At 50.5% G+C, this 20,532-nt stretch overlaps 1 protein-coding gene across 13 annotated transcripts in view; it reads right to left on the bottom strand.

The window, feature by feature from the left end:
• The window catches only part of TPM3 (tropomyosin 3), a 65,138-nt gene that overhangs the window by 1,810 nt on the left and 42,796 nt on the right, over window positions 1-20,532 (bottom strand). For 2 of the 13 annotated variants that reach the window (XM_060269656.1, XM_060269662.1), the window contains 5 exons: window positions 18,609-18,684; window positions 14,761-14,823; window positions 14,324-14,393; window positions 8,747-8,825; window positions 1,719-2,636 (listed from right to left, as the gene is read on the bottom strand). In XM_060269656.1, the coding sequence (XP_060125639.1) occupies window positions 2,615-2,636; window positions 8,747-8,825; window positions 14,324-14,393; window positions 14,761-14,823; window positions 18,609-18,684 (310 nt within the window). In that variant the 3' untranslated portion in view covers window positions 1,719-2,614. Of the gene's footprint in view, window positions 1-1,718; window positions 2,637-6,139; window positions 6,679-8,746; window positions 8,826-14,323; window positions 14,394-14,760; window positions 14,824-17,010; window positions 17,087-18,608; window positions 18,685-20,532 lie in introns of those variants that run through there. The other 11 variants (XM_035097733.2, XM_035097741.2, XM_035097740.2 and 8 more) reach the window with 7 other exon arrangements.

Here is a 20,532-nt window from a genome sequence, read left to right as displayed (position 1 = left end):
GCAGAGATGCTTGGTTGTCACCCAGCCGGGCCTGCAGGTTTTTCAGAGCTGTTGCGTGCCCCATGCCGGGGGGAAATGTGGCCAGTTTGACACACCCACCCCACCCAAACTTTGGCTCAGCTGCTCGTCTTTGTGACCCCCCCCCCCCTTGATCCGGACTGAGCCAACAGCAGAGAAGAAAGGAGAACAGGCTATGCTGAAGCCTTGCTCCTTAAATGCTAGGAACGCAAGGAGTCCAACGTCTTGTTCTCACAGCAGCCGATCAGATTCTTCCAGGAAGCCCGCAGAGGCTGGGCATGAAGGCTCAAGGACCCCCCCTCCGCTTCCCTTCACTTCCACTTGTAAGAACAGCTCTGCTGGATCAGGCCAAAGGCATTTCTAGCTCAGCACCCTCTTCTCACAGTGCCCAACCAGGTGCATCTTCTGGGAAGACCGCAAGCAGGACCCAGGTTCAACAGCATTTCCACCACCCGCAGTTCCAAGTGAACAGCATTCGGGGGCATCCTGGAGGTGTAAACTGAACCTCGCTCACCCAGGGTGTAAGCACCGTGGTGGGGCTATCTCCCAAATGAACATGCAGAGGGGGTCGTCCTGCATGCCAGCCCCCTCTCTCCGGCTCCTGAGATTTACAGCAGCAAACTTTCAAATGCAGCTTGGGGATTTATTTATTTATTTATATTATTATTAAAGCTAAGATGCTCCCAAAATTGGATGGCGATCCCAGGGCTCCCCCCTGTGGCTTTTTCTGTACCTGTGCAACTTTAGAATCCTGATCACAATGTGGGCTTTTTTTTACCTGAGGGGGAAATGCCTTGCGTGCCATATTCACTCCCACAGAGAGGCGTACATATAAAATTCCAACCAAGCTCAAGCAATTGCCTCGTTTGTCATGCCTTGGCTGCAAAGCTAAAAAGACCTTTTTGAAAAACAGACAAACCCCAGACACAGCCATGGCCGACATGCAGAGGCGACACCGTGGAGCCTTGTGCCTTTTTAAAAGCTCCCTCGCGCCCACTTCAAGGAGGAACGTGAACGCTTCCCTAGATCCCGCCCTGTCTGCAAGGAAGCCACGTGTGGTTGGGGGATTTAAAAGCAGGCTGGAGAGAAGGCACGGCCCCTTTTGGGTTGGGGGGGGGCAGTGGGATCGAGACGCCGGCAAGCAGAGCAGCAATGGCGGGCGCGGTATCTCAAAAAACCGAACGGCAGGCGGAAGGCAGACCTATCGCCGCAGTGCAACCCGTACATGGAAGCGTGTGATTCTGAGATGAGTCGGGCAGACTTCTGCTCCTCTGGCAGTTTTGGAAGGAGAGTGGGCAGCTCCCATGCATTCCCAAGCTTCAGAATGGTGGGTTGGAAAGAGCCAAAAGAATAAATGAAGTAGGCGATTGCCTTTTGAGGATAGCTGGTTGAGTCCCCAAGATGGCAGACGCAGATGTCCCATTTGACCAAGCATCAAAGGGTTTCCCCTGATCGGTGGACCAGCGTCCAGTTGCTTCCGGCGTGGTTACGCCATTCTGGTCACTGTTCCCATAGCGACAGGGTGCCCCCTTCTGTCCAGGCGTTGCTCCAGAGGTTGATACCTACCCAATCTCCTCCGTGGAACGAAAAGTGTGTGTGCGCACACACACCTTTTTTTAAAAAAAAATACCTGCGAGACAGCAACATTTATCCAACAAAAGAAACAGCAAAGTCAGGGAAAGGACACGCCAGGCACGTAACCAAGTGGGCCAGTGGTTTTATTGGTACAAGAAAAGGATAACTTTTTGGAAATAACCAAGTCAGCCAATCCATGCAAGAGGGGTCTAAAAGGGAGCAGGGAGAGAAAAAAGAAAGAATGTCCAGCTACAGAAGACCCGCGTCATAGAAAGGGGTGTAAACGGAAGTAGCTACAGGAGCTTTGCCTGGTGGGGAGAGAAATCTAGAGCCGCCCCACGCCAAGAACGTTAAGCAGCCACTGCTATGCTAGTCTTCTACAGCAGGGCTGGGGAACCTGCGGGCCTCCAGGTGATGTGAAGCACCCCCAATTCACACCAGCTTCAATCAACAATCTGGGGTGTCTTGGAAGCAAGAAGCTTGGAGTCCAAGAGGGCTGCAGATTCCCCAGCCTGCATCTACAAGAAGAAGCTACTACTGTCAACCTTGGGTTCCCACATGTTGCTGGACTACAAGGCCCATCATCCTCCGCCGTTGGCTAAGCTGGCTGTAGATGATGGGTTTTGTAGTCCAAAACAAGCTTTGGGGACTCCCGAGGCTGATGAACACTCTACCAGGCCTGTGCTAGCAACCTACTGCGCCAAGAAAGCAGGCGGTGAGTAATACCCTGCTTTTGTAGAAAAACAAAAAGCTTAGAAAAATAAGTACATTAAGAAGGCTAAGCATCATCAAGTGCTCCAATTAAACTGCAATAAGTGTCCTAAGTCAGCCAGTCTTTAGAAAGAAAAGGGGGGGGAGGAAGAGTGTGCGCTCCGGTTTCAAGTCTGCGTCCGGCAGGCTCCCCCCCCAGCGCCTCGCCAAATAAAGCTGGCTTTAAACAGGATCAGAGGAGAGACCCCCTTCTCAGTCACACAGATCATGCAGGGTTAACTTCAGCTCATTGGCCAGCAGCCGGTTTTTCTCAAGCTGGCTGTACAGACGCTCTGTGCAGAGGCAAGAGGAAGGAGGAGGAAGAGGAGGAGATTAGGAGAAGGAAAAACAAAATGAGAGAGGGAAAGAGAGAGAAGAGAGAGGACAAAAAAAAAAGAAAAAGGAAGGTTAGTTGAGTACCAAAAGATGGGGCACGTCCCCCGCCTCAGTTAATGCCATGCCAACCCAGCTGGTTTCAAGCAAAATAAAAAAAGGGGGTCAGGGAGAGGTTTGCCAGAACAACGCTGGCTGAGGGTGGGGGGAGAGAATAAGAGAAATAAATAAAGAAGAGGCTTCATGTTTTAGAACAGCTTAAGAAATGAGAGTGGGATCTGCTCCCGGGATCGTAATTTAGTCAAGTTTTCTGCTTCTGTTTTAAAGAGAGATGCCTACGGAGCGTTGTCCCATCTCGGAGCAATGGGGGGTATCGGGCTGAACAGAAAGGCGGTGAGAGAGGAAGACTGCTGGCAAAGCACTCACAGGCCAGGGGGGAATGAGCGCAAGACATACCACAGCATGGCAGATACGGCGCTGCCTTTCAGAGCCGGACCAGAACTCCACCTAGCTCAGTATTGCGTACACAGAAAGGAGGCAGGAATTGGTGGCCTTCTAGAAGTTGCTGGACTCCCATCAGCCCCCAGGCCAGCATAGCCAATGGTCAGGGATGATGGGATTTGTAGTTCAACTGTGTTCTTCCTCTCCCAGCATGGACAATGGTCAGGGATGACGGCCACTGGCTGCACACACATCCTTGTCTACAGGGAGTGGCGGCAGCTCTCCAGAGTCTCCAGCAAAGGCGTCTCTCAGCTCCGCTGCCCCTGTTACCCTGGGATTGAACCCGGGACCTTCTGCACGCACGCTGTGTCACTCAGCTACGGCCCTCCTCCCCAAGGATATGCAAAAATGGGGCTCTCGGCTGCAGCCACGAGCTCCTCCCTTGCACTGCCTTACGAGTAGCACATGGCAACCTATCCTGTGCCAGCAGCAGGGGGAAGCCACATGGAAGGATGCTTTTTCTACCCGTAGCGGGCAAAATGCCCTCCAAACAGGTAAATAGAGCAGCTGAGCACAGCTCCAACCTTATATAGATCCCGGCTCTGTACGGAAAGGGGCTTTTGTGTGGGTTGAAGCCACAATACCTGCAGCAAGAGCACAGAGAGACTCCTGTCCGAAACCCTAGAAGCTGGAGATCCCGCAATGGTACCCGCCCCTAGTGCTCAGCAAGGCCCCCTGCCCCTCACTACTTATTTTTTAAAATATATATATATGGGGGGGTCTTTGTTTACCAGTTTTGTTTTGGGTGTGTAGTGCTTTGCCTACTCAGAGGGGTCAGCATTCTGAGCACTGCCAGTTTTTCGTTCTGTGAAATGAGTTGTTTTGTTGTTCCTACATTTCCAAATGTGCCCTCTGGTCCAAAAAGGTCGTGGACCACCTACCCTAGAGAGTCACTGGTAGTTTTTGTAGGCAGTGATGCTTCTAGATTCCAGCTGCTGCAAACAGCGGGTTGGGAAGAGGGTTCTTGTGCTTGAATCTTGCTTGCAGGCACGTGGTCGGCCCCTATCAGAACAGGATGCTGGACTGGATGAGTCTCTGGGCCTGATCCAGTGGGGATCTTATGTTCCTTGGAGACTGCCTCACACTGGGCGGGTCCACCACCTGCCCATCTAGCCCAGAACTCTGGCCGGCAGCAGCTCCCCCATGTTCTCAGGCAGTTAACAAGGACGTGCCAGGGAATTAAACCTGCAATGCTTTCTGTGCAAGAAACCCCAGCCCTTTGGGGAACCGCCCACTCCCTTTCCATATGCAAGCACCGTGGCCAGGAAGAGGGGGAAACAGCTGGGCGGCCTGAGATAAATAACACGCTGGTCTGAAGATGAGATCTGGCAAGCTGAGCGGCATCATGACCAAGCAGCTTTTGGGTATGCTAAACAGCCCCACGCAAATGAAACCTCCCCCCCCCAAAAAAAGCGCTCACAGGAGGAAGGAGGAAAAAAGAGCAGCATTGAAGGGCTAGATCCCCCTATGCGGGAGAAGTGGCGCCTGGGAAGCTCTGGCAAAAGTAGAGCTGGTTCCAATCACGGAGCGAGAGTGTTTCAAAGCAGCCCCCTCACTTCCTGTTCCCATGCGGGTGACAGGCCTGATGTTCCCATCTTCCCCTTGGACCAGATCCCTTGATGCTGCCCGCCTCGTTCAAAATGCACCAGAATCCCAACCCCTCGGATGCTCCTAGATGCAGTGAGGCGGGGGGTAGGGGTTCAGAAAGGAGAGGGTGGCGGTTGTCCAATCCTGGCATCCAATAAAACATGGGCATGTCTTAACATGGGCAGGGGTTGTGGAAGAGGCTGAGCGAGTGCAGACAGAAGAGCAGTGTGCTTCTGACGAGCAGCCAGCCCTTTCCAGAGACACTGGGGATCGAACCTGGGACCTTCAGCATGCAAAGCATGGGGCTCTGGCACTGAGCTGCATCCCTTCCCCAAAAGCACACCTTCTGCAGCACAAACATGGGTTTGTTTCAGCATTTAGCAGCTGCTGTCCCGATGAGAATGTCGTGACAACATTACTCAGAGATAGCTGCGCCTTGTTGGATCGGACCAGAGGGGCATCTTATATAGCAGCCCCATGGGGGGGGGGGGAGAGAAACAGCAGCTTGTCTGCTCTGGGTCTCCAGGAAGCCTGCAAGCCAGGCCACTGGATGTCCCCTGGCAACTGGGAGTCAGAGGTATGCAGCCTCTGAACACGCAGACCTAATACAGACAAAATGAAAGGACTTCTCTGCACAATAGTTAAAATTCTGGAATTCGCTCCCACAAGAAGGGGTGATGACCAGCATCTCAGATGCCTTTAAAAGGGGATTAGGCAAATTCGTGGGGGATAAGGCTACTTGTTGGCTTCCCAGAGGAATCTATTTGGCCACTGAGAGAACAGGATGCTGGACAACATGGGCCCTTGGCCTGATCCAGCAGAGCTGTACTTACGTGTAATATATTGGTTGCATTGCCTGGAAGATTTTTTATTTAAATGGTTTTAAAAGTATCTGGCCACTGCAAGAACAGGACCCTGGACTATGTGGGCCTTTGGACTGACCCAGAGAGGCTTCCCCAATGTCCATTTAAGAAAAGGTGAATCGTGTAGTAAGACGCCACCGACATCACATTCTTGCAGCAGCGAATTACCGGTTTTGTTATGCACGGTGTGAAGTGTTTCCTTTTGCGGGGACCCACACCGACCGCTCAGCTTATGAAGTGGGGAGAGAGTAAAGGGCTTATGCAGTTTTACGATCCTTTCATCCCTGCCCAAGATCGTTTCCTCCCCCCTCCCCAAATATAAAATGGTGTCGAGGGTGTCGCTGTGTGGACAACGCCATGCCTCATGCAGGGGTTCTCGTGTGAGTGTGTGTCACACACTTTGCAAAATGTGTTTAGCGAACCCAGAGTAACTATTCACAGTGCAACAGCCACAAGTCTTTTTGTGTGTGTGTGTGGAAAGGTGGTGGAAAAATCAGACCCGGCCCAGCATCTAGTGCATCATGTCTATATTACATTCCGCCGACGGTTACACAAATCTGTTTCGTAAAAGCCAACAGTGCGACAGTCGCTACAGCAGCACGGTCTCCAGGAGCACACAAACACACACATACGCCAGAAGTGTCACCCCGCTTGCAAGCCAGCCAGGCTCCTATTAGCTCTGTGGCCAAGAATCCCGTACCCCGCCCCTGGCTCCCCCACGCCCGGGCAGAGTCTGGCATGTCCGGGCGTCACAAAGGCCGCTTTGTTTTCCAGACCAAGGGTGCAGCGGAGTGGCCCAGTCGGGGAGGGGGAGAGGCAGCAGTCCGACAGCTCGCGAGGTCAGGCACATCCCAGCGTAGGGAAGAGGCTTGTTCCCACGGATGCCCCCGAGCGCCAGTGTAGGATGAGGCGACGTTGCAGGGGGGAAAGATCAGCCGACAGGAGCAAATGGAGGGAGAGAAAACAAGACCAAAAAGAAATCCGGAAGGAAAAAAGTGAAGAAGCTGCGGGAAGAAGCCACTAAGTGGAGCTTTGGAATCACAGATTTTATCTGTAGGTGAGAGAGAGATAGGAAGGAAGGAAAGAAGGCCGTTGCAACGTGGTGCATGGAAAGAGAATAAGGGAGAGGGATCTCGGCACGGCACACTTGAGGAACGCATTCCGTGGTTAGGGGAAAGGAAAGGACAGGGGAGTTTCCCGTCAAATCCGCAAACCGAGCCCACGCACAAACAAGAGGCCAAAAAAGCAGCCGGTTATATCAAACCAAACTTTTGTTTTTTGAAAAAGGGAAGTAAGATGCAAGCGGTTCGCCCTGCAAACACATGCCCAGCCGTTGCAAAGCAACTTCTGGTTAATACGCGCCACGCCTCTAACCTGATACAACCCCCCTGAACACACACACACACACACCCGAGGAGGTATCAGGGAGATGGAAGTGGGAAGGGCAAAGGTTCATGCTGTCAGTGAACCAAGGTAGCCACACACAAATGCTCCTTGCAACGCCTCCCCAACCCAATGCAAAAAGGGGGGGGAGTGCGGGGGGTTTTTTGGGGGGAGATGTGTTAATTCATTCACCAAAGTCTCAATATTTTTTATTTATTAAAGAAAGCTCTGTCCCTCCTTTCCTCCCAAAGGGGACGAGGGTGTGGAACCCTTCTTCCGGAGTGGCCTGCTGTAGTTACCTGGAAAGAGGAATTGAAAGGCCTTGCCCTTCATGGAGGCAGGAAACAGGGTCCGCCCTGATTCAACCAAAAGGCAGGAAGGGGGAGGGAAGGGGGTCGAGTGGTTCACTCTGGCAGGGCTTAAATGTTCTCCAGTCCAATTTATTGGAAGGCAGGTACAACAAAACCCCAATGAGAAGGGATGCTGCCTTTGTGGAGTCTGTCCTACATGCCCTTTTCCACTGTAGTTTCTATCAAGGGGCTGGAAAGACCTAAAATATCCCTAGCCACTCTTCTGAGCTCCACTTTGCTCCAGGGCTCCAATGTTAGCTGCAGAGAAAGTGGCGGAGTTTGTAAATATGGATATCTGTTTCAGATCACTTATAATCAATATATTTATATTGATGGAAACCTCTAGCATTAAAACCTGTGTTTTTCAGTCACATCAACATGCTTTTTTAAAGGCTATTGTCCATCGTTATAAAATTGCTATTAATCGCTTAAAGGGTCTGTCAACTGCAAATAAAAGTGATGGTTCGAACGAGCTGCTCAGCAGCAGGTGGGGAACCTGTGGTCTTCCAGATTTGGTGGATTCCTAACTCCTCATTGACCCTGACGGTGGGAGCTGGAGTCCAACATTATCTGTGAGTCGCCATGCTGGCTAGACACACTGTGCCAAACACACACAGGAGGTTACAGGTAGGTAGCCGTGTTGGTCTGAGTCGAAGCAAAATAAAAAAATTCCTTCAGTAGCACCTTAAAGACCAACTAAGTTTATATTTTGGTATGAGCTTTCGTGTGCATGCACACTTCTTCAGATACCACACAGGAGGGATTGCTTTCACCATGGGAGGGGAGTTGAGTTTGGATTTGATATCCTGCTTTATCACTACCCGAAGGAGTCTCAAGTTAACCAAGCTAACCAAATTTTCAAATCACGCACACTACCTTATACAAAGTCAGCCCCCTGGACTGTCTAGCTTGGCATCGCCTGATGCAACTCTAGGGCCAGGCGTAGGGGAGCTTGTGGCCCTACAGATGCAGGCTGGTCTCCCAGCTCCCATCAGCCTCGGAAAGCATGGTCACTGGCGATGGATGATGGGAGCTGTCATCCAGCAACTCCTGGGGAGCCAAGGTCCCTGGCCTCCTGTCTTGCACACATGTCCCAGCCAATCAGGGACCACCTAATAATAAATGCAGTTACAGAGGCGTGGAGCGGGGAGTGGGGAAGCTGTAGGGCCACATCAGAAGGTTGGCTGGACTCGCAACACCCAGCCAGCATGCACAATGGTCGTCATCGGCGGGAGTCGGGAGTCCAGCGACACCTGAACAGCCTAGCCCAACCGCTGGAGCAGTATTAGTACCGCGCTTGCCACAGCACACAAGGCACGCTGAAGCGGAGGCGAACACACAAGCCCCCTCCCCGCGCAGCCAACAGGCCCAAGCGCCGGTATTTACATGGAGGTCATGTCATTGAGGGCGTGGTCCAGTTCCTCGCTAATGGCTTTGTACTTCAGTTTCTGGGCATACAGCTCGTCTATTTAAAGAAAAGGGGGGTGAGGAGAAGTGAGGGAAGGCAGGTCGTCCAGGCCGTCAGGAGGAGGAGGAGAAAGGGGAGCCGGTGATGGATTTAGAGAGGGAAGGAGGGAAGAGTGAGGTCAGATATACACATATGGCAGAGAATGGATCCCCAATGGCGGCCAAGGCAAACGGAAGAACCAATCACAGAGAAACCTTTGACAGCTACGGACCCGTTCCTGCACTAGGAAAACCTAGCCAGAGTAGCTCATGGACTGGTTATTACAAGACAAGATTGATGCAATGTGCTATACCAGGCATCCCCAAACTGCGGCCCTCCAGATGTTTTGGCCTACAACTCCTATGATCCCTAGCTAACAGGACCAGTGGTTGGGGGAAGATGGGAATTGTAGTCCAAAACATCTGGAGGGCCAAAGTCTGAGGATGCCTGTGCTATACAGTCGTACCTTGGAAGTCGAACGAAACCAGTCCCGGAAGTTCGTTCGACTTCCAAAACGTTCAGAAACCAAAGCGCGGCTTTCGATTGGCTGCAGGAAAGCTCCTGCAGGCAATTGGAAGCCGTGGAAGCCTCATCGGACGTTCAGCTTCCAAAAGAACGTTCAAAAACCGGAACAATCACTTCCGGGTTTCAATTTGTTCGGGAGCCAAGGTGTTTTGAGATGCAAGGTACGACTATACAGAAGCTGCAGTTAGTGCAGAATCTTTCAGCAAGACTGCTGATAGGAGGCCTTGCCAGCCTATAATACCTTCTGTGCTCAGAGATCCGCACTGGGTGCTAATTTGCTACTGGGCTAAGTTTAAGGTGTTACTATTTAACAGCTTGGGGTCTGTGAAAACACCTTGGCCCCCCCCCCCAATGCATGTCCACTCGACCACTTTGATCTGCAGAATTAGCACTGTTACAGGTGCCACCTAATACCTGTTTCGCATCTGTAAGAAATTGTCATTTTGGTAGTTGTTTTTTTCTTTGACATCTGGTGGGAGGGCGTTCCACAGGGCGGGTGCCACTACCGAGGAGGCCCTCTGCCTGGTTCCCTGTAACTTGGCTTCTCGCAGCGAGGGAACCGCCAGAAGAAGGCCCTCGGCGCTGGACCTCAGTGTCCGGGCAGAACCGACACTGAAACATCCAGTCAACTGCTAGAGTTTCCTGAGTCACTATTTGGCCTTTTCCGAATGTTTACTCTTATGACCTATGGGTCACGCCACAAACTACTGCAATTGTGTCTTGACTTGGGTTTAGAGTGCCAGCTGCAATTCAGTTTTTTTATTTTGGGGCCATGAGCTCACAAACAACTCAACGAACAAAGAAGTGAAAGCATTTAAAAAAAAAACCCAGTAAGAGGAAAAAACACTCTGTGATACCAGTACTGGATTATTTAGGGTGGAGCTGTTTCACCGCACAGGATGCTGAATTGAGAGGGTGCAAAATATATAAAAAATGGAAAATTTGAAAATAATATATGGGGCCAAATTCTGTCCTCACTTGGGGTACCATATTACCAAAATACGCCCCTGACGATAGACAAGAACGACAAGGCAAAGCAAGATATCTGAGCCACGTCTTGCAATTCGGATTTCAAATCTGGGCAGAAGAGTGACTTTTTGCAGAATGGAAAGGGAGAAGAAATGGATACTATTGGAATTCCACTGGAGATACAGGTTTGGCTTGCTAAATAACCCAGGTTAATAGAAGGAACACTTATAGAATCATAGAGTTGGAAGAGACCACGAGGGCCATCCAGTCCAACCCCCTGCCAAGCAGGAAACAAACTTTCCATCCTTGAATACAAACACCCTGGGACACACACACACAGAGAGAGAGACCCTCCAGGAGACCCCTCACATCTTCCATAGAGGCTTGGGGGAAGTCACAGAGGGCTGCAGAAGGGACAGGGGCTAGTTAAGTTCCCTTCCAATGAACACCCTCATCTTTTATTTTGTTTTTAAGTTGTGCTTGGGTTGTTTATATATACTTACAAGCTACCCAGAAAACCTTGTTTCAGGACAGCACACCAAACATCATTGTTAAATAAAAAAAACTACGGTAAATACACTTATTTGCATCTGAACCATAAATTCCACATTTGGGAGTTTAAAACACATAAAAACCTATTCTTTTCTTCTTCTTCTTTTAAAAGATTTTTCAAATGTTAAGAAAGGGTGGGAAAAGTGGACCCTAAGCCACCCTCTGCCAGCCAGATCCAGAACTGGCCTACTCTCTCTGTGGGCCATGTTTGGCAGGGAGGTGGAGTCACCCAACCGGCCAATCGCCTTCAGTCATGTCTTAGAATCGGGAGCGCACTAAAGCATGTCCCCAACTCCCTTCCTTTCTAGCAAACCAAGGGCTGCAAAGGAAGAATCTGGCACCACTTTCCCTGCCGAAAGTGGGGCTTGCAGCAGAGATTAGAATCAACCTGGGGAAAGCTCGCATTTGCCACAGCTTTTGAAAGGCGGATCCTGTTTCCACAGGAACAACTGCAAATGCATTTGACATCTGGTGTGCAGGGCAGGGCAGGGACAGGCTTGCGGGGGGGGGGTGGCCTCACAGGTCAAAATAGGGCCCCCGGCAGGTTAAATTTCACCCATGGAGGTTTTTCACCTGCATGCTTTCCCCTGACCAACACCCACTGGGTTGTTTTTTTTGAGAGTTTAATTGAAATAAAGAAGGCCTCTTTGTTTCTCCCCAAGGTCTAAAGGATAACGCCTTCGGCTCTTGGAAACAAGGCCACACCTGTTCACTCCTAGCAGATTAAACAGTGAGTGTGGGCAGGTGAACACCCTCTGATTCTCCAGAGCTGCAAAGGTACTCTTAGATGGGGCTGGGCCTGTGGTGAACAAACATATTTCCACTTCCCTTATCAGCAGCCGCCGGCACAGAGCCGGGTTAACTTTCGCCTGATCTTTTAAATGTGGTTCAGCTACAGGTAATTCCGGGGGACATTTCTGACACAGCTGGTTTTCTGTGAGGGCTTCCAAGGAGTGGAATGGGGACAGGGACAGGCAACCCTCACCCCACCCTCAATAAATGCTGTCCAAAGTGCATTGCTTCTGGGTCGGCGGCAGTCGACAAATCCTCCACTGGGGAGGGGAAGGCTAGACAAGGCCTCAGGGGCTTTTAGCTGCTAACCTCTACTGCAGGCAAAGGCAAACCCCGGCCCTCCAGATGTTTGGGACTACAATTCCCATCATCCCTAGCTAACAGGACCAGTGGTCAGGGATGATGGGAATTGTAGTCGCAAACATCTGGAGGGCCGGAGTTTGCCTATGCCTGCTCTACTGCAAGGAGGGCCGCCTAGGTGTCACTGAGGCCGCAGCTCAGCCGCAATACCTCAAATTGTAAAATCAAGGCAATTCAGTGAGGACTGCTTTTCAAGATAGGAAGTGAACAATGCATAATTATTTGACATCCTGGCAGCTTTGCCTAAGGAGACACAGACCTGCTGCGGAGGAAACCTTTAAATCTCAGCTGGCTTTGGCCCTTTCAGCACAGAGGGTTCGGTCATCTGGTTTGTGAAATGACCCCTGTATTTATTTTATTTTTTAAAAAGGTGGTGGTCAATACAAAGCATCACCTCTTTTTAAAATCAGGAGGTTTCCTATGGCATTTGCACGAACTGGAGCACAGAAACGCAGGACGCTGCCTTACGCTGTTGTCAGTCCCTTGGGTCCATCTTGCTCACAGCTGTCTACACGGGCTGGCAGCAGCAGCTCTCCAGGATTTCAGACAGGAGTCTCTCCCAGCCCTACCTTCTGCATGCAATGCAGATGCTCTACCACTGACCTACGGCCTAGAATTAGGACGACTTGCACAGAAAATGATTATGAGGGTTTGTATTTGCTTGCTGAAATATGGGCCTTTGGCGCTAACAAGGAGAAGGGACCTAGGGTGTGATCAGCACAACTCTCACACACAAAAACCAATTTTTAAACAGTCATTCCCTTTCCGAGCAACAAGCTCAAGGGCAGAAGAGGTGGGAGAGAGGAAAGGGCGCCAGGAATGCGATTAGGATTCCCAAGGTTAATCTCAGGAGGAAGTCGTGATTTTTTTTTAAATTCACTATGCTATTTATATATCACCTTTCCTCCAAGGAGCTCAAGGTGATGAGCAAGCTTCTCCACCTCCTGCTCCGTTTTATCGTCACAACAACCCTGCAAGGTAGGTCGGGCCAAAAGAGGCAGCGGCTAGCCCAAGGTCGCTGCAGGGAACTTTGCTGCAGAGTGGCAATCTGAACCCGGGTCTCCCATGCCCTAGTCCCAACTTCTAACTGGCTTTAACACATTCTAGAGCAGGGTTTCCCAAACTGGTAAGATATTGACCCATGTAAATGGTTGATGGGACTGTGCAGGAGGCGAGTAGAGCCCTTAGGGGCCAAAAGGGGGCCGAGGTGGAAAAGAGATTTACAAGGTATAGTGCAAAAAAAAAAGTTAATTAGGGACTAAGGGCCTCAGCAATAAAGGGCCTGGGGCCATGTACACAGCGCAACTCCCTTTGCCAATGAAGAACCTCAGCATTGAGTAAGATTCTTACTGTTTTTACATTCTATGATTCCTAGTAATGGCGATGTATGACGAATAAGCGATGATTATATATTGATGTTCCTTGACTTTCTTTCATTTACATTCCTAAGGATTTGGAGCCACAGTCGATGGCAATTTTAGAAGCTCGCCAAGGGGGTCAACGAATCTAAGTTTGGTGCAAAATGCACCAGGAAAGAGACACTTAAGGTCAATTTCATGCATCCACCTTGGGGTGGGGAACAAGGCTTTAAAAACAATGAAGTTGCCAGAATGGACAAATGGGGGGGCAGAGGGGGAAAGAGAGCAGACAGGTGAATCGTGGCTTAAGCCACTGTTCCCCCAGCCTTGGGTTGCTTGGACTACATCTCCCATCGCCCGACCACTGGGACAATGCCAGCTGGGGCTGATGGGAGTTGTAGTCCGACATCATATTGGAGACTCAAGGTTGGAGAATGCTGGGCTTAGGCTCCCTCCGGCCTTCAAGAAGCAGAGACCACTGGAGGGCAAACAAAACAAAAAAGCAAGGTAGAAGGGGGTCAACTCCCCCTAGCCTCACCCCAAGCAGTTTTCAAAGTCCACACTGCATTGCAGACAGACAGGCCGGCCACGTACTTTACAGACACACAAACGTATTCTATTTCTAGGGCTCCTAGACACAGGACCAGAATAATCGAGAGCTGCGCGTACAATGGCTACAGGCACAAAACACCAGACCTGACCTCAAGGTAAAAGAGGGGAAAATAAAGGCAGAGGGTTGCTAGCCCTGCTGCTGATAAGACGTCACTGGCCTACAACTCCCAACATCCCCTTGACCAGCACCAGCAGGGGCTGATGGGAGTAAAGAATCTGCAACAACCAGACACCAGGGTGGCGAAATAAAATCACGGCATGCTATGTGCCGGTATCAAGGAAGCAGCTCCTGTTTTTACCAGCCGCTTAGCTGGTATCCAACTCCACCACCTTCCTGTCCACACCTACCTTCCAAGTCATCAATGGTCTTCTCCAGCTTGGCTACTGACCGCTCAGCAAACTCGGCACGGGTCTCAGCCTGGGAAAGGGAGAGAGAGTCGCGGTCAGTCAAGAAAGGGGAGGTCTGATCTATTCGATTGCCCACCTCCGTCGGTCCATCCCGGGGCGGGGGGGGGGGTTACATTACAAGCAGGACTGCATACTGATTATGTCCGAACTCTTCCCAATATGCCATTCCTCTGGGGATACTAGTCAAGTCTATTACAAGGGCAGCCAGCATTGTGTTGTTGGGGGTACAGTTCCCATCAGCCCCAGCCAGCAAGGTAATGGCCAGGGATGTTGGGAGTTGTAGTTCAGCAAAATCTTGCCCCATGCTGTCATGGAGTGGCCTAAGAAATGACACCCACCCACCTTGACCCTTCGCATAAGGCATGCTGGCAGCTCACCTCCTTGAGTTTGTCGGTCAAGATCTTGATCTCCTCTTCATATTTATCCTCTTTTTGAGAGTACTGGAGGGAGAGAAGACACAACTCAGGGTCCAGACATAGCAGAGCTACTCGCCACCAGCACCCCACTGTAAAGGCCGGATCCCAACTCTCAACAGCTTTCTCAAGCAACTCCGAGTCCTGCTGGAAAACTTGAAGAAACAGACCTTCCTCTGCTATAGGGAGGGCGAAGGCAGAATGGAAACGACAGCCAACGTTGTGCGGTTGTTAAGAGTGTTGCGTTCATTCTGGGAGAGAAACCAGGACTTCAATCCCAGCTTGGCCACTAAGCTTACTGGGGGAGCTTGGGTCTGCCGCTGGCTCTCAGCCTGCCCTACCCCACAAGGTTGTTGTAAGGATAGGAAGATGCCTCCAGCTCTTTAGAGGGAGGGTAGGGGGAACAGTCCTGAAACAGGGTTTTTATTCTACTTGCACTCCCAAGGGCCTCCAGGGACCCACATCTTGCATTTATCGTTAGCAAAGACATGCCTAGATATAATACCAATGCCAAAAGGGTTGTGTTCTTTAAAGCAGAGGTTTTTTAAACAAGCCTGTTTGTCTTTACACATGAAACTGCTTCGTTAAATATTAACAAGTATATTTTACAGGAAGCGATTTGTTCATTCCATTTGTAAGAGGTGAGGCTGGAAAAAGCAAGTTGTACCAGGGGCTAAGTGAAAAATCTGTGCGCCCTCCGGACTTTGGTACACTACAGTTCCCATCAGCCTCGGCCACTAGGGGCTGCCTGCCTCCGAGTTATATTCCAACTACAATGGCAAAGCTCTGTACGCAGAACAGCTTCCCCTGCTCCACCCAGAAACCACTCTTTGCAAACGTTGCGGCCTCTTACTGGGGGAAATGTGGCTGTGGTCCCAACCACTCTCTTGCCAAGTAAGAAGAGCCTGCTGAACCAAGTCAATGGCCCATCCAATCCAGCATCCCGTTCTCACAAGGGCACACCAGATCCCTGCAGAAAACTGGCAAGCAGGATCCGAGCACAAAAGTGCTATCTGCCACCCCCTTGGCTTCTAGCAACTGGCATTCAGAAGCATTGCTTCCTCCGACCGTGGAGACCAGAACACGGCCACGTGTCAAGTAGCCATCGATAAACCTCTCCTCCATGGATTTGCTCCCAATTCTCTTTTAAAGCTGTCTAGGTGGGTGGTAATCACCGCCTCCTGTGGGAGACAGTTCCATAGTTTAACTAAGAAAGTCTTGTGTTGCAGAGTGGGGCCGATCAGATTCTATGCGATATGCTAAATGCCCAAGGGTGGCAGACATCCAAGGGGGCTTTGCAGCACCCACTTCCCAACACTTTTTATTTTATTTGATTGATTGAGTTTATATACACCGCCCTCCCTATACCTGGAGGTCTCAGGACAGTTCACATAAAAAGATCACAGTATATAAAATAAAAATAAAAGCAATATCTCAATAATACACCGTCTCCCCAAAAAAGAGCCACATGCCTCGATTCCAGAACACAGGGAGCTGCCTTATAACCAGAAATCTTGCCCCACCAACCCAGTATCATCTCTACTCAACTGGCAGCAGCTCCCTAGGGTCACCACTGCACCACCGTCACCTGATCCTTTTTAACTGGAGGAGCTGGGGATCGAACCCAAGACCCTTCTGCAAGCAACACTTTTCACTGATCTGACCCTTCTTCCGCTCCCGGCGCTTCTCTGCCTCCTGGGCCCCAAAGGAGCTGCTCTGCACATCCTGCCCTGGGCTCAGGCAGATGGCTTACGAGGGCAAGGCTTTCTCAGGAGGAAGAGGAGGAGGAGCCAGACTGTGGAACAGCCTCCGGAGACATTTTAATGGGGTGCCCGCTTGCCATTCATTTCAGCAGCGAGCATGCAACAGGAATATTGCCAAGGGCTTCATTCAGGTTAGGCTCCCTGCCGCCGCTTGTGAGCGTTTTAGTTCTTAACGAAAGAATGCAAGATTGGGCCCCCGCTGGATCAGGCCAATGGCTCATGTACAACCCCAGGTGGTCATCTGTCATGGGTGCTTCAGCTGCGATTGCAGGGGGTTTGATGAGATGACCCTTGGGGTCCCCCTTCAGTTCTATGAATCTATATAGGGCCTCTTGATGTCTCCATTATATACTTTTCAGGTTTCAACTGAGTAAACCCCGAAGCATTATCGGGGGTGGGAGGCAAAGGCTATTCCTCCAGCTACAGTGGGGAGGAGAATAGCCAGCCCTACCTTCTCAGCCTGAGCCTCAAGGGACTTGAGATTGTTGGTGACATTCTTCAGCTCCTCTTCCAGCTCCGAGCATTTGCTGCAGTGTGTTTGCCGAGGAGGGCGGGAAAAGGAGAGAGGGAGAGAGAGAGAGAAATAATGGATGGGAAAGGGAGAGAAAGAAGGACAGGAGAGAAAGAGAAAAGAGTGAATCCATGAATCGAAGAGACTTCAGGAGAGGGGCCTAACAAGGCCAACAATGGCTCCCCGTCCACGGGAGACGAAAAGTTTTCAGGACCCAGGCACCAGTCAGACACAACACCTTGCAGGCTCTGTAAATCGGGTAACGTAGGAATTCTGTGTGTGTGTACTTATTATAGCAGGCCCTCCAGATGTTTTGAGACTACAATTCCCATCATCCCTGACCACTGGTCCTGCTAGCTAGGGATCATGGGAGTTGTAGGCCAAAAACATCTGGAGGGCCGAGGTTGAGGAAGCCTGTATTATAGGCTTGAAGTCTGGCGACGTCTGAACTGCTCTGAGTTTTGTTTGCTACATCTGTGCCGGTTTCCAGTTCATTTTTGGGCACAATTTAATGTGTTGTCTCTGACCTATAATAAAGCCTTTAAAAAAAAAAGTGGTCAGTCATTGGGACTACAACACCCATCGTCCATGGTGTCCAGAAGCCATTGACTGACAATTTGTTAATTATTCTATAATTGTGACATTCTATTGTTGTTATTTATTGCTTGTGAGCCGCTTTGTGACTCGTGTGAGAGAATAGCGGCATAGAAACATAACAAATTATTGAATGGAATGAATTGGCACTCAACCCCCGGGGCCACCTGAGGCCCTTTTCCATACGCTCGCCCCCGCCAGGAGGTCCGGAGGGCGGCAACACGATATCAGGGACTTTTCAGTGGTGGCTCCCTGCTTTGCGGAATGCTCTCCCCTGAGAGGCTCAACTGGCGCCATCAACTGAATAGCTTTGGGTACCTATTTTCTACCAAGACTTCTACTATCCGTGGCCTTCTTGAGTGGGTGGGGTGTTTAAATCCTTCCTTTAAAAAAAAATCATGAGTATGTTTGGAATTTTTCTACAGTTTTTTTTATGCTGGTTTTCATGTATGTGTTCATTCTCAGATACTTTGAGTTACTTTTTATTTTTAAAGCAACTAATAAGTTCAGTAAAAGATTATTACTGACTATTAAGTTCAGTAAATAAAACACCAGGAACGGGGATTTTTGCACAGACACACAAGCACGACTACACAGCCCGCAAGCTGCAGCAAAAAGCTGCCTGGTAGGCTCTGGGTCCAGGGTGGAAACCTTGACGTGGAATCCATTAGGCCTCACTGTCATCCTGAAGGAAGCTGCTGTGCCACGGAGCAGGGCCCCAGCAGCCACAACCTGCTCGGCAGGAAAAGTAAAATGAAGCTCGTTGGAGACAGAGAGAGAAAATACAGAGAGAGCAAGCAAAGCGTATTGAGGTAGCGAGAGGAGAAATGCGCTTGAAGGAGCTTTCTTCTGGTTTTTTTTCTGTTTAGGGGGAAAGAAATGGGGAGCAGCACGGGCATTCAATGGAGCCGGAGACTGGGAGGGGGGGCAGGACGGGTTAGTACCTTTTCTTCAGCCTGAGCAAGGAACTTCAAGTTTTGGTCCATCAACCGGATCTGCTCATCCTGGTCCCGGCAACGGCTGTTTAGAAAGGCAGGGCCGCGTCGGCAGGCACAAGTTCGGACGGGGTGTTGGGTTGGGTTGGGGGCAAAAGGAGCAGCAACGGAAATGGACAGACACACACATACACAAAGCAGAGCCATAAAAAGGGTGGGGGGAGAAAAAAAAAAAGTCTGTCACAACATGCATGCTTGGCGGGGTAAGGAAAGAGGTTTTACAAAGGGGGGGGGGAGAGATGGAACAATTCTATAGCCTCATGCCAGGCAGGGAATGTTTCCTGAGTAGACCTGGTACACCAGGCCCAGAAGTGTGGCGGTGAAGAGAGCTTCTAAAGCTGCAGCCTGGCCACCTCCGCAGACATCCCTCCGAGCGTCAGCCAAGGGAGTCTGCGAGAGTGCAGGCGGGTTTAAAATAAGATTCCCCTTGTGTTTTAGACAAGGCTGTATGGGTCTGCAAAGCTGGCAAAATGCAGACATTTTGCACAAGAAAAAAACACACACTACCTGTGTGTGTGTGTGTGTGTGTGTGTGTGTGTGTGTGTGTGTTTGGGGGGCAGGTTTGCATGTGGTTTCAAATTCAGATAGTTTTGCATTTTGCAGTTTTAGGTGGTTGGTGTTGGTTTTTTTAAGGTGGGATACATACAGTCATACAGTCCCAACTGAGAGGGGATTATTTCCAGCCAGGAACCACACAGGAGGTAATGAAAAGCTCACAATGTAGAGCAGGGTTTTTTTGTGGGTGGGGGGGGGAGAGAATTGTGGTCCTCCGGTTGTTGCTGGACTACAACTCCCATCAGCACCCAGCCAGCTTAGCCCAATGGCCTGGGATGATGGAAGGCAGAGGAGCCCGACAACATCTGGGCCACAGGGCCCCCCACCTTGATGCAGAAGCCCATTTTAGCTCCGTGGGGAGGCTGTTTCCATGCCCTGAGCACGCTGCCGAGCCATGCGTCTCCAGCCCATCTGCTTCTCATGCTCCGCAGCTGGAGAAGGGCGATGGTGATGGGCTCAACCATAAAGATGAGACACTCTCCCGGAACACAACCTCCCTTCCCTGCTACCAGGAACCACATGGGGAAGCTTTGTAAGATCTTCTGCATAATTGTAGTCGGTGAAGGAGAGAAAGGCAGAGCGGCCGGCCCCAGGGGAACAAAGATGTGAGCACTACAGTGAGAGGGTGGCTGGGGGGGGGCTGGTGAGGAAAAGGAGGAGAGGGCTGGTGTGCAGTTAGGCCCTGTACAAGAGATCTACACACAACAAGCACAAGCGTGCAACACTTAGTGAGTGTAGCCCTGAGTGCACGTCTATATGGCAAACGAGCGTCAAGTTTTTACAGCAATGCCACTGGTAACAGTTCAGCCCAATAAAAGGATGCTGGGAATTCTGGTTCAGCAAAAGGTGCCAGGAATTGGGGGAGAGGATTCTGGGAGCTGTAGTTTTGTTAAGGGTGCAGAGAGATGTTAAGAGGCACCCCTCCACAATTCCCCAATTCACAGAGCTACAATTCCCAGAGAGGTTTAGCATTCACTCCCTCTTCTTCCCAGGGAATTCTGGGAATTGCGAGGGGCAACGACTCTCGGCACCCTTAACCAACTAGAGTTCCCAGAATTCTTTGAGGGAAGTCAGGGCTGCTTCAAGTGGTATCACAGAGCTTTAAATGTGCGGTGCAAATGGGGACGCAGAAACACACAGCTTTCCGTGAGGAGAAACAAGGGAAACTAGTCGCAGATACCGTCTTACGGCATTAGATGTGCCCCCAGTGTGTTTATTATATTTTAGAGGGTAAAACCTACTACTGTGGTGGGAACTTCACCTCACAGACAGGCAGAGCTCAAATTCTGAAGTAAATGGTTTCCAGTTACCCTAACAG

The sequence above is a fragment of the Zootoca vivipara genome, chromosome 17 (assembly GCF_963506605.1).
Source record: "Zootoca vivipara chromosome 17, rZooViv1.1, whole genome shotgun sequence".
Taxonomy (NCBI): Eukaryota; Metazoa; Chordata; class Lepidosauria; order Squamata; family Lacertidae; genus Zootoca; species Zootoca vivipara.
The sequence above is the reverse complement of the archived record's forward strand: the minus strand, read 5'-3'. Positions and strand labels throughout refer to the sequence as shown.